Source organism: Struthio camelus, chromosome 30 (genome assembly GCF_040807025.1).
Source record: "Struthio camelus isolate bStrCam1 chromosome 30, bStrCam1.hap1, whole genome shotgun sequence".
NCBI lineage: Eukaryota > Metazoa > Chordata > Aves > Struthioniformes > Struthionidae > Struthio > Struthio camelus.
Window position 1 is genome coordinate 4955683 of NC_090971.1, and position 10825 is coordinate 4966507.

General features: G+C 62.7%; 4 protein-coding genes across 4 annotated transcripts; 2 read left to right on the forward strand and 2 right to left on the reverse strand.

Annotated features, from left to right (window-relative positions):
• Positions 1–1776: 1776 nt before the first annotated feature.
• Positions 1777–2772, reverse strand: LOC138062909 (scale keratin-like). The gene is made up of 2 exons (XM_068922189.1): positions 2741–2772; positions 1777–2433 (listed from the first exon to the last, which is right to left on the reverse strand). The coding sequence occupies exon 2, from the start codon at positions 2407–2409 to the stop codon at positions 2044–2046; it is 366 nt and encodes a 121-aa protein (XP_068778290.1). The 5' UTR covers positions 2410–2433; positions 2741–2772; the 3' UTR covers positions 1777–2043.
• Positions 2773–3046: 274 nt separating this feature from the next.
• LOC138062855 (scale keratin-like) lies at positions 3047–4552 on the forward strand. The gene is made up of 2 exons (XM_068921959.1): positions 3047–3103; positions 4163–4552. The coding sequence occupies exons 1-2, from the start codon at positions 3047–3049 to the stop codon at positions 4550–4552; spliced, it is 447 nt and encodes a 148-aa protein (XP_068778060.1).
• Positions 4553–6335: 1783 nt separating this feature from the next.
• On the reverse strand, positions 6336–7331 carry LOC138062910 (scale keratin-like). The gene is made up of 2 exons (XM_068922190.1): positions 7300–7331; positions 6336–6992 (listed from the first exon to the last, which is right to left on the reverse strand). Exon 2 carries the CDS (start codon positions 6966–6968, stop codon positions 6603–6605), a length of 366 nt encoding a protein of 121 aa, XP_068778291.1. The 5' UTR covers positions 6969–6992; positions 7300–7331; the 3' UTR covers positions 6336–6602.
• A 274-nt stretch (positions 7332–7605) lies between these two features.
• On the forward strand, positions 7606–9111 carry LOC138062856 (scale keratin-like). The gene is made up of 2 exons (XM_068921961.1): positions 7606–7662; positions 8722–9111. Exons 1-2 carry the CDS (start codon positions 7606–7608, stop codon positions 9109–9111), a joined length of 447 nt encoding a protein of 148 aa, XP_068778062.1.
• The last annotated feature ends 1714 nt before the right edge of the window (positions 9112–10825 follow it).

A 10825-nucleotide genomic window follows, 5' to 3' on the forward strand; every position in this document is an offset into this window, starting at 1 on the left:
CCCCGCTGCTGCCACCCAGCGCACGCAGGACCCCGAGCGGCACCGCTGCACGGCTGAGCTTGGGGCCAGGGGCGTCCCCGAGCAGCGCTGAGCACCGCTGCGAGTGCCAGATGCCCTTGGCGCTTCTCTGCCCTTTGCTCCTTTGCTTTGCTGCGCTCCTCGCAGGGCCTCTTGCCCTGCCTGCCCTGTGCCTGCACCTAGAAGTCGCTGCGGGGCCGATGGGCCAAGTCATCAGGCGGTGCCGCTCAGGACAGGAAGAGCAGCGTGTGGGGGAAGGCCTGCTCTGCAGAAGATCCCCCTTCCTCCCGCCTGGCGTGCCAGAGCCAGCCGCCCCGCACCTTGCAACCTGCCCTCTCTAACTCTCTCCTGCCCTGGCGGGCACAATAAAGATTTCTTGCATGCAGCGAGTGTCTCCCTCCCTCCTTCCATCCACGGAGTCGGCAGGCGGCGCGGGGCAGGCGCCCGGCCAGCGGTGGGAGGCGAGAGCGGGCTCGGCCAATAGCTCCGCAGGGGACCACTGAGGACCCTGCCTCGGCCAGCAGGAAGCTGCCGCGTGCTGCTTCTCGTGAGCAGCAGGAGAGGTCCTCAGCACAGGGAAATGGTCTTTGGCCTTGGCTGGGAAGCGTCAGAGCTCCGCTGGGCGGCAGGAGCGGGTGGGCTGCTGGGCAGGAAAGCCGGGAAGGGAGCTCGTTGGCCTGCCGGGACAAGAGAGCTGTGGAGCTCGTGGAGCAAGTCCAGCCAAGGGCCCCTCAGGTGATGACGGCACTGGAGCATCTCCCCTAGGAGGAAAGGCTGCGAGAGCTGCCACTCTGGAGCCTGGAGAAGAGAGGGCTCACGAGGAATCGTATCACTGCGTGCCTATATCTGCAGGGCGGGTGTAAAGAAGACAGAGCCAGACCCTTTCCAGTGGTGCCCACTGACAGGATGAGAGAGGCGTGGGCACAACCAGAAACGCAGCAACTGCTGTCTGAATCGAGACATAAACTTCTTGCCTGCAAGGGTGCCCGAGCGCTGGAACAGGTCGCGCAGAGAGGTTGTGGAGTCTCCATCCTTGGCGTTCCATTCAAAAGCCGCCTGGACAGGGTCCTGGGCAGCCTGCTTGAGGCGACGGCGCTTGAGCACGGCGGGCTGGACTAGAGGATCTCCAGAGGTCCCTCCCAACCTCCGCCTGTCTGGGATTCTCAGAGTGCTGCCCGCAGCAAGGGCACCAGCTGGTCGAGGCCCCTGCAGAACGTGCTCTGCAGAAGCACAAAGGCTCTCGGGGCTCCCTGCAAGGAGCCTCCACTACAGCCCTGCCTTAAACACCCTGCAGTTCCACAGCTCCGCCTGAGGTCTGAGGGGCACCGCGTGCAGCGGTCTTGCCCGCTGGTGGTCGAGCTGGGGGGAAGCATCGCCTCGGCTGCCTGCACCGGAGCAGAGAACAGAGTAGCTGAGGGGCGGAGGCGGGGAAGCAGCAGCAGGCGTAGGCCCTGCCTCCCTCCAAGCCCCCCAGGCAGCAGCGCTTGCGCCCAGGGAGGCTGCAGGTCTGGCAGGCCCTGAGGCACGGGAGCCCCCTGCGTTCAGCCACACTCCTGGCAGCCGAGCAGCAGCAGCAGCAGCAATGTGTGTGGCGAGAGCTGCAAGGGGCTCGAGCAGAGCCCAAGGAAGCTCAGCTGTGCTCTGCCAGGGCTGAGAGATGCCCCTTGCCTGCATCGCACAGGCCACGGGCAGAAGGGAAGCCTTGGGCCCCGAGAGGGGCGTTGCAAGGAAGCCCAGAGAGGCACGTGTTGGCTACAGACTCGTTTTATTGCAAAGGGATGAGAGGGCACACTGGAGAGAGACAGACAAGGCACAAGCAGGCAGCTGGTCAGCTCGAGCTTCCACCAAGGCATTGCTCCAAGCTTCTCCCAGCAGTGGCGGTGGCTGTGGCAGGGAGAGAAGAACGCCCTTGGGGAGATGGTGCTGTTCCAGCGATGGCCACTGCCAGAGCACGGAGGAGCAGAGGCATCAGAAAGGAGGGTGAAGGAGCAGAGACGGGAGGCGTGCCTGATGCGGTGGCTCAGCCTAGCAGGGCCCGCAGGTTCCCCACGGCTTCTTGGAGTAGCGCGGCAAGGGGCAAGGGCTGCAGGAGGGCGAAGCGTAGGGTCGGCCAAAGGTGCAGAGGCCCCCCGAGGCGAGCGTGGCCCCGGCGCCGTAGAGGCCCCCCAGCCCCAGGGAGCCGCCAAAGGCGGGTGCCCCGGAGGAGCCCACGACGGCCTGCTGGGGGAAGGAGCTGAGGATGGGGCCGGGGAAGGTGACGACAACGGGAGGCGGCTGGATGAGGGCCATGGAGTCGGGGCACTGCCGGGCACACAGCTCGTTGCAGCTGTCAGCGATGGGCTGGGGGCAGGCGATGCTGGTGGCGGGGGCGCACAGGTCGTAGGAGGACATCTTGCTGCTGCGAGAGAGCCGAGCCTGAAAGACACAGCCCCAAGGGCAGCTGCTGTGAGCAAGGACATCTCCCAGGACACGAGGGACCACGCTGCAGCCTGGTGCTGCAGGTGCAGGTGCAGGGGCAAGAGCTGTCCCCGTTCCCCAGCCCGCTACACCATGCTTCCCCAACCAGCTAGCTAGCCAGCCCACCCATCCGCCCTCGTGCCCCCACTCTCCACAACCCTCTCCGTTCCAGCCTGCTCCCCAACCCCAAGAGCCCTGCTCTCCCCACACACGGCCACACCAGCCCTCCCAGATGGGGGCAGAGACCCCAAGGGACCCAACCTACCCTTTTCCTGAGCAGAGCAAGGCAGCAGAAGCAGGTACCAGCACCCATGCAGGGGGGCGAGCTTTTATGCAGGACACCCGAGCACGGGGAGGAGCTGGGAGGTGCTTGGGGCACATGGCCCTCCCTCACTGACCCCCTGCCTCCTCCCTGCACAGGATGGGGCTCTTTGGCTGATGCTGTTTCCCCATCAGCTGCAGCCCGTTGGAGCAGCCCCTGCAATCACCCCACTCAGATGCTTTCCAGCCTGTCACCTCATGGGCCAAATTAGCTGTGGTGTCTTCTCATTAGCTCAATGCGTAAGAGGGCATGCACCGAGACAAAGACTGCCATGCAAGCAAGCTCCGTGCCATGAGTATTGCCAAAGTGAGGCGGTGCTGTTTTCCATCTTGGGGGGGGCGGGGGGCGGGGAGGAGGGGTGGTGTATCGCTGGCTTGCTTGGAGAGCGACATGGAAGGCTGTTTTCCCCTACGCTGCCCAGGAAGAAAGCCTTCTGAAAGGCCTCCAGGAAGCCAGCGCCTGGGTGACGTATGCAATGCGGTGGTTATCTACAGAGGCGCGATGTTACGAAACACCCAAATCAAAGGCGCTCCACTCATGCTCTCCCGACTCAGCAAGATGCATCGCTTGCAAGCCCAGCGCACTGCTCCTCCATTGCTCCTCACAAGCAGCCTCTGTGGGCTTCGCGGAGGGAAACCTCTCTCGTACCCTCTCTCGTGCTTAATGGTGCAAGAAGCATGCACGCTTGTGGCACGTGTTGCCCGGGCCTAAGGCCAGCCCTGTGCCCGCCCCGACTGCCCCCGGCACCTGCCGGGCAGCCCCGTTGCTCTCAGACGATGCTCTCCAGGGCCTCGTCTGGCAGCACCCGAGAGCTGGCAGCCCCGTCTCCCGGCGCACCAGGAGCAGCTCCCTGCCGGGCTGGCCGCGCTCGGGGGCAGCGCCTCTCCGCTCCGAGCACAGCGAGCGGCTGGCACGGGACGCAGGCGTGCGCCCGTGCCGCAGCCGCGGGGCAGCCGGGAAGGAGCTGAATAAGCAGGGCCCTCTGCTTCCGCGTGCCACTCTAATGAGGGAGACGCATGAGGTCATTGAGGCCAGGAAGCAGAAAAGGGAGAAAAGCCTTGTCAGGGGAGTGCGTTCCCGGGCGAGGGGATGCTGACTCACGGAGGGGCAAGGCGCTGGAAAACCAAGTCAGCAGGTGGGGGAAGCACCGCCTGTGCAGATGGGCGTTGTGGCTGTGCAGTTGCAGGGGCTGTATAAAAGCTCTGCCTCCGCCAGGCTCTCCAACCACTTCTCTCGACGCCTCCTCCTTGGGCAACAGGGTAAGTGTGCGGGCACTTAGCCTCCCACCCCCGGGCTCCCTCGGGGCCGCCCTCCAGCCCGCAGAGAGGCATTTTCTACTCCCTCGCCCTCTCTCCCCTCTTGCAGAGCACCGTCCATCCCAGCAGCAAGATGTCCTCCTACGACCTGTGCGCCCCCGCCACCAGCATCGCCTGCCCCCAGCCCATCGCTGACAGCTGCAACGAGCTGTGTGCCCGGCAGTGCCCCGACTCCACGGCCCTCATCCAGCCGCCTCCCGTTGTCGTCACCTTCCCCGGCCCCATCCTCAGCTCCTTCCCCCAGCAGGCCGTCGTGGGCTCCTCCGGGGCACCCGCCTTTGGCGGCTCCCTGGGGCTGGGGGGCCTCTACGGCGCCGGGGCCACGCTCGCCTCGGGGGGCCTCTGCACCTTTGGCCGACCCTACGCTTCGCCCTCCTGCAGCCCTTGCCCCTTGCCGCGCTACTCCAAGAAGCCGTGGGGAACCTGCGGGCCCTGCTAAACTCGGCCCCCGCTGCTGCCACCCAGCGCACGCAGGACCCCGAGCGGCACCGCTGCACGGCTGAGCTTGGGGCCAGGGGCGTCCCCGAGCAGCGCTGAGCACCGCTGCGAGTGCCAGATGCCCTTGGCGCTTCTCTGCCCTTTGCTCCTTTGCTTTGCTGCGCTCCTCGCAGGGCCTCTTGCCCTGCCTGCCCTGTGCCTGCACCTAGAAGTCGCTGCGGGGCCGATGGGCCAAGTCATCAGGCGGTGCCGCTCAGGACAGGAAGAGCAGCGTGTGGGGGAAGGCCTGCTCTGCAGAAGATCCCCCTTCCTCCCGCCTGGCGTGCCAGAGCCAGCCGCCCCGCACCTTGCAACCTGCCCTCTCTAACTCTCTCCTGCCCTGGCGGGCACAATAAAGATTTCTTGCATGCAGCGAGTGTCTCCCTCCCTCCTTCCATCCACGGAGTCGGCAGGCGGCGCGGGGCAGGCGCCCGGCCAGCGGTGGGAGGCGAGAGCGGGCTCGGCCAATAGCTCCGCAGGGGACCACTGAGGACCCTGCCTCGGCCAGCAGGAAGCTGCCGCGTGCTGCTTCTCGTGAGCAGCAGGAGAGGTCCTCAGCACAGGGAAATGGTCTTTGGCCTTGGCTGGGAAGCGTCAGAGCTCCGCTGGGCGGCAGGAGCGGGTGGGCTGCTGGGCAGGAAAGCCGGGAAGGGAGCTCGTTGGCCTGCCGGGACAAGAGAGCTGTGGAGCTCGTGGAGCAAGTCCAGCCAAGGGCCCCTCAGGTGATGACGGCACTGGAGCATCTCCCCTAGGAGGAAAGGCTGCGAGAGCTGCCACTCTGGAGCCTGGAGAAGAGAGGGCTCACGAGGAATCGTATCACTGCGTGCCTATATCTGCAGGGCGGGTGTAAAGAAGACAGAGCCAGACCCTTTCCAGTGGTGCCCACTGACAGGATGAGAGAGGCGTGGGCACAACCAGAAACGCAGCAACTGCTGTCTGAATCGAGACATAAACTTCTTGCCTGCAAGGGTGCCCGAGCGCTGGAACAGGTCGCGCAGAGAGGTTGTGGAGTCTCCATCCTTGGCGTTCCATTCAAAAGCCGCCTGGACAGGGTCCTGGGCAGCCTGCTTGAGGCGACGGCGCTTGAGCACGGCGGGCTGGACTAGAGGATCTCCAGAGGTCCCTCCCAACCTCCGCCTGTCTGGGATTCTCAGAGTGCTGCCCGCAGCAAGGGCACCAGCTGGTCGAGGCCCCTGCAGAACGTGCTCTGCAGAAGCACAAAGGCTCTCGGGGCTCCCTGCAAGGAGCCTCCACTACAGCCCTGCCTTAAACACCCTGCAGTTCCACAGCTCCGCCTGAGGTCTGAGGGGCACCGCGTGCAGCGGTCTTGCCCGCTGGTGGTCGAGCTGGGGGGAAGCATCGCCTCGGCTGCCTGCACCGGAGCAGAGAACAGAGTAGCTGAGGGGCGGAGGCGGGGAAGCAGCAGCAGGCGTAGGCCCTGCCTCCCTCCAAGCCCCCCAGGCAGCAGCGCTTGCGCCCAGGGAGGCTGCAGGTCTGGCAGGCCCTGAGGCACGGGAGCCCCCTGCGTTCAGCCACACTCCTGGCAGCCGAGCAGCAGCAGCAGCAGCAATGTGTGTGGCGAGAGCTGCAAGGGGCTCGAGCAGAGCCCAAGGAAGCTCAGCTGTGCTCTGCCAGGGCTGAGAGATGCCCCTTGCCTGCATCGCACAGGCCACGGGCAGAAGGGAAGCCTTGGGCCCCGAGAGGGGCGTTGCAAGGAAGCCCAGAGAGGCACGTGTTGGCTACAGACTCGTTTTATTGCAAAGGGATGAGAGGGCACACTGGAGAGAGACAGACAAGGCACAAGCAGGCAGCTGGTCAGCTCGAGCTTCCACCAAGGCATTGCTCCAAGCTTCTCCCAGCAGTGGCGGTGGCTGTGGCAGGGAGAGAAGAACGCCCTTGGGGAGATGGTGCTGTTCCAGCGATGGCCACTGCCAGAGCACGGAGGAGCAGAGGCATCAGAAAGGAGGGTGAAGGAGCAGAGACGGGAGGCGTGCCTGATGCGGTGGCTCAGCCTAGCAGGGCCCGCAGGTTCCCCACGGCTTCTTGGAGTAGCGCGGCAAGGGGCAAGGGCTGCAGGAGGGCGAAGCGTAGGGTCGGCCAAAGGTGCAGAGGCCCCCCGAGGCGAGCGTGGCCCCGGCGCCGTAGAGGCCCCCCAGCCCCAGGGAGCCGCCAAAGGCGGGTGCCCCGGAGGAGCCCACGACGGCCTGCTGGGGGAAGGAGCTGAGGATGGGGCCGGGGAAGGTGACGACAACGGGAGGCGGCTGGATGAGGGCCATGGAGTCGGGGCACTGCCGGGCACACAGCTCGTTGCAGCTGTCAGCGATGGGCTGGGGGCAGGCGATGCTGGTGGCGGGGGCGCACAGGTCGTAGGAGGACATCTTGCTGCTGCGAGAGAGCCGAGCCTGAAAGACACAGCCCCAAGGGCAGCTGCTGTGAGCAAGGACATCTCCCAGGACACGAGGGACCACGCTGCAGCCTGGTGCTGCAGGTGCAGGGGCAGGGGCAAGAGCTGTCCCCGTTCCCCAGCCCGCTACACCATGCTTCCCCAACCAGCTAGCTAGCCAGCCCACCCATCCGCCCTCGTGCCCCCACTCTCCACAACCCTCTCCGTTCCAGCCTGCTCCCCAACCCCAAGAGCCCTGCTCTCCCCACACACGGCCACACCAGCCCTCCCAGATGGGGGCAGAGACCCCAAGGGACCCAACCTACCCTTTTCCTGAGCAGAGCAAGGCAGCAGAAGCAGGTACCAGCACCCATGCAGGGGGGCGAGCTTTTATGCAGGACACCCGAGCACGGGGAGGAGCTGGGAGGTGCTTGGGGCACATGGCCCTCCCTCACTGACCCCCTGCCTCCTCCCTGCACAGGATGGGGCTCTTTGGCTGATGCTGTTTCCCCATCAGCTGCAGCCCGTTGGAGCAGCCCCTGCAATCACCCCACTCAGATGCTTTCCAGCCTGTCACCTCATGGGCCAAATTAGCTGTGGTGTCTTCTCATTAGCTCAATGCGTAAGAGGGCATGCACCGAGACAAAGACTGCCATGCAAGCAAGCTCCGTGCCATGAGTATTGCCAAAGTGAGGCGGTGCTGTTTTCCATCTTGGGGGGGGCGGGGGGCGGGGAGGAGGGGTGGTGTATCGCTGGCTTGCTTGGAGAGCGACATGGAAGGCTGTTTTCCCCTACGCTGCCCAGGAAGAAAGCCTTCTGAAAGGCCTCCAGGAAGCCAGCGCCTGGGTGACGTATGCAATGCGGTGGTTATCTACAGAGGCGCGATGTTACGAAACACCCAAATCAAAGGCGCTCCACTCATGCTCTCCCGACTCAGCAAGATGCATCGCTTGCAAGCCCAGCGCACTGCTCCTCCATTGCTCCTCACAAGCAGCCTCTGTGGGCTTCGCGGAGGGAAACCTCTCTCGTACCCTCTCTCGTGCTTAATGGTGCAAGAAGCATGCACGCTTGTGGCACGTGTTGCCCGGGCCTAAGGCCAGCCCTGTGCCCGCCCCGACTGCCCCCGGCACCTGCCGGGCAGCCCCGTTGCTCTCAGACGATGCTCTCCAGGGCCTCGTCTGGCAGCACCCGAGAGCTGGCAGCCCCGTCTCCCGGCGCACCAGGAGCAGCTCCCTGCCGGGCTGGCCGCGCTCGGGGGCAGCGCCTCTCCGCTCCGAGCACAGCGAGCGGCTGGCACGGGACGCAGGCGTGCGCCCGTGCCGCAGCCGCGGGGCAGCCGGGAAGGAGCTGAATAAGCAGGGCCCTCTGCTTCCGCGTGCCACTCTAATGAGGGAGACGCATGAGGTCATTGAGGCCAGGAAGCAGAAAAGGGAGAAAAGCCTTGTCAGGGGAGTGCGTTCCCGGGCGAGGGGATGCTGACTCACGGAGGGGCAAGGCGCTGGAAAACCAAGTCAGCAGGTGGGGGAAGCACCGCCTGTGCAGATGGGCGTTGTGGCTGTGCAGTTGCAGGGGCTGTATAAAAGCTCTGCCTCCGCCAGGCTCTCCAACCACTTCTCTCGACGCCTCCTCCTTGGGCAACAGGGTAAGTGTGCGGGCACTTAGCCTCCCACCCCCGGGCTCCCTCGGGGCCGCCCTCCAGCCCGCAGAGAGGCATTTTCTACTCCCTCGCCCTCTCTCCCCTCTTGCAGAGCACCGTCCATCCCAGCAGCAAGATGTCCTCCTACGACCTGTGCGCCCCCGCCACCAGCATCGCCTGCCCCCAGCCCATCGCTGACAGCTGCAACGAGCTGTGTGCCCGGCAGTGCCCCGACTCCACGGCCCTCATCCAGCCGCCTCCCGTTGTCGTCACCTTCCCCGGCCCCATCCTCAGCTCCTTCCCCCAGCAGGCCGTCGTGGGCTCCTCCGGGGCACCCGCCTTTGGCGGCTCCCTGGGGCTGGGGGGCCTCTACGGCGCCGGGGCCACGCTCGCCTCGGGGGGCCTCTGCACCTTTGGCCGACCCTACGCTTCGCCCTCCTGCAGCCCTTGCCCCTTGCCGCGCTACTCCAAGAAGCCGTGGGGAACCTGCGGGCCCTGCTAAACTCGGCCCCCGCTGCTCCCACCCAGCGCACGCAGGACCCCGAGCGGCACCGCTGCACGGCTGAGCTTGGGGCCAGGGGCGTCCCCGAGCAGCGCTGAGCACCGCTGCGAGTGCCAGATGCCCTTGGCGCTTCTCTGCCCTTTGCTCCTTTGCTTTGCTGCGCTCCTCGCAGGGCCTCTTGCCCTGCCTGCCCTGTGCCTGCACCTAGAAGTCGCTGCGGGGCCGATGGGCCAAGTCATCAGGCGGTGCCGCTCAGGACAGGAAGAGCAGCGTGTGGGGGAAGGCCTGCTCTGCAGAAGATCCCCCTTCCTCCCGCCTGGCGTGCCAGAGCCAGCCGCCCCGCACCTTGCAACCTGCCCTCTCTAACTCTCTCCTGCCCTGGCGGGCACAATAAAGATTTCTTGCATGCAGCGAGTGTCTCCCTCCCTCCTTCCATCCACGGAGTCGGCAGGCGGCGCGGGGCAGGCGCCCGGCCAGCGGTGGGAGGCGAGAGCGGGCTCGGCCAATAGCTCCGCAGGGGACCACTGAGGACCCTGCCTCGGCCAGCAGGGAGGCAGGGGGCTGCCGCGTGCTGCTTCTCGTGAGCAGCAGGAGAGGTCCTCAGCACAGGGAATTGGCTTATATTAGAAGGAAATTAATTCATGGAGATAAGGGTAATAACGAATATGAAGTGGGGCATTTAGACTCCACAAGCTCTTTCAACAAATATTCATATAGACCTATAAAAATATGGATATAGATATATATATACCATAATGTTCCAATATTACATTGTGATGGTTTATTTGCTGTTCATGAAGCTGCAGAAGAAGTGATGTTACTGCCTCACTATCCCAAATTTTATACTCAAAGGATTTGCTACGTTATTATACTCTAGGAATTTGTAACTCTCTGTGGATCAAATACAAATATGTATTATGGAAGATCATCTTTTGCTTAGTATTACTCAACATGATCCAGCTCACATTATTATTTTACACCCTTTTATGGTACAGGGAGATTAACTGTTAATCCCTGTAAAGGATTAATTTACCCGAGATTGCTTTCATTCAGATATCTTGGATTCTCCCCATCTTTTACAAGCGTAGTATCAGGTCTGTAGTAAAAGAATATTTCGGCATGCTCTTCATCTTGTTTTTACAATTTCTGATACACTGCCAGTACTCTCTGGTACTCTGTATTTACAACAGATTCTCTCTAGAACGTATAATCTCCCTGTACAAAACAATCACTTATTTGGAGCTACACTGAAAATTTTTCCTTTTCTTCACATTTTTTTGTGATTATAGTCCATATAATATCAGACTTATTCTCCATAGTCAGCAGCTGCATGGCTTTACACCCTGTTACTAAAGATCTTCCCATTAGTGTTATTCCCATCTGTTAAGCCATCTAATTTTTCCAGTCCTTGATTCCCTTCTGTTAAATGGCACTTAGCTGTATGTTATCTTACATACTTAGCTGTATGTTATCAGCATGTAACATGGAGTGCTCCCAAATTATGTGCCAGCGTCATTGATACAAGCAGATAATTAGAGGTATTCCAAGACTGATCCTTTTGTAACCTGCCTGGTAATCTCCCTTCATGCCTATAATTCCCGTATAACATTAGATACTGATGGCACGAATATCTATATCTGTATCTATATCGTTTAGCTGTCAGACATGAGCTCACCTTGCACAGGCATCTAACCCAAATAGAAGCTATATAATC

What these genes read in the sequence shown, in the direction of transcription:
- LOC138062909 (XM_068922189.1), bottom strand. Translation starts at nt 2,409, where the DNA reads ATGTCCTCCTACGACCTGTGCGCCCCCGCCACCAGCATCGCCTGCCCC.
- LOC138062855 (XM_068921959.1), top strand. Translation starts at nt 3,047, where the DNA reads ATGCACCGAGACAAAGACTGCCATGCAAGCAAGCTCCGTGCCATGAGT. An exon ending in GTGCCATGAGTATTGCCAAA is followed by an intron (nt 3,104 to 4,162) that starts GTGAGGCGGTGC and finishes CCCCTCTTGCAG; the next exon opens with AGCACCGTCCATCCCAGCAG.
- LOC138062910 (XM_068922190.1), bottom strand. Translation starts at nt 6,968, where the DNA reads ATGTCCTCCTACGACCTGTGCGCCCCCGCCACCAGCATCGCCTGCCCC.
- LOC138062856 (XM_068921961.1), top strand. Translation starts at nt 7,606, where the DNA reads ATGCACCGAGACAAAGACTGCCATGCAAGCAAGCTCCGTGCCATGAGT. An exon ending in GTGCCATGAGTATTGCCAAA is followed by an intron (nt 7,663 to 8,721) that starts GTGAGGCGGTGC and finishes CCCCTCTTGCAG; the next exon opens with AGCACCGTCCATCCCAGCAG.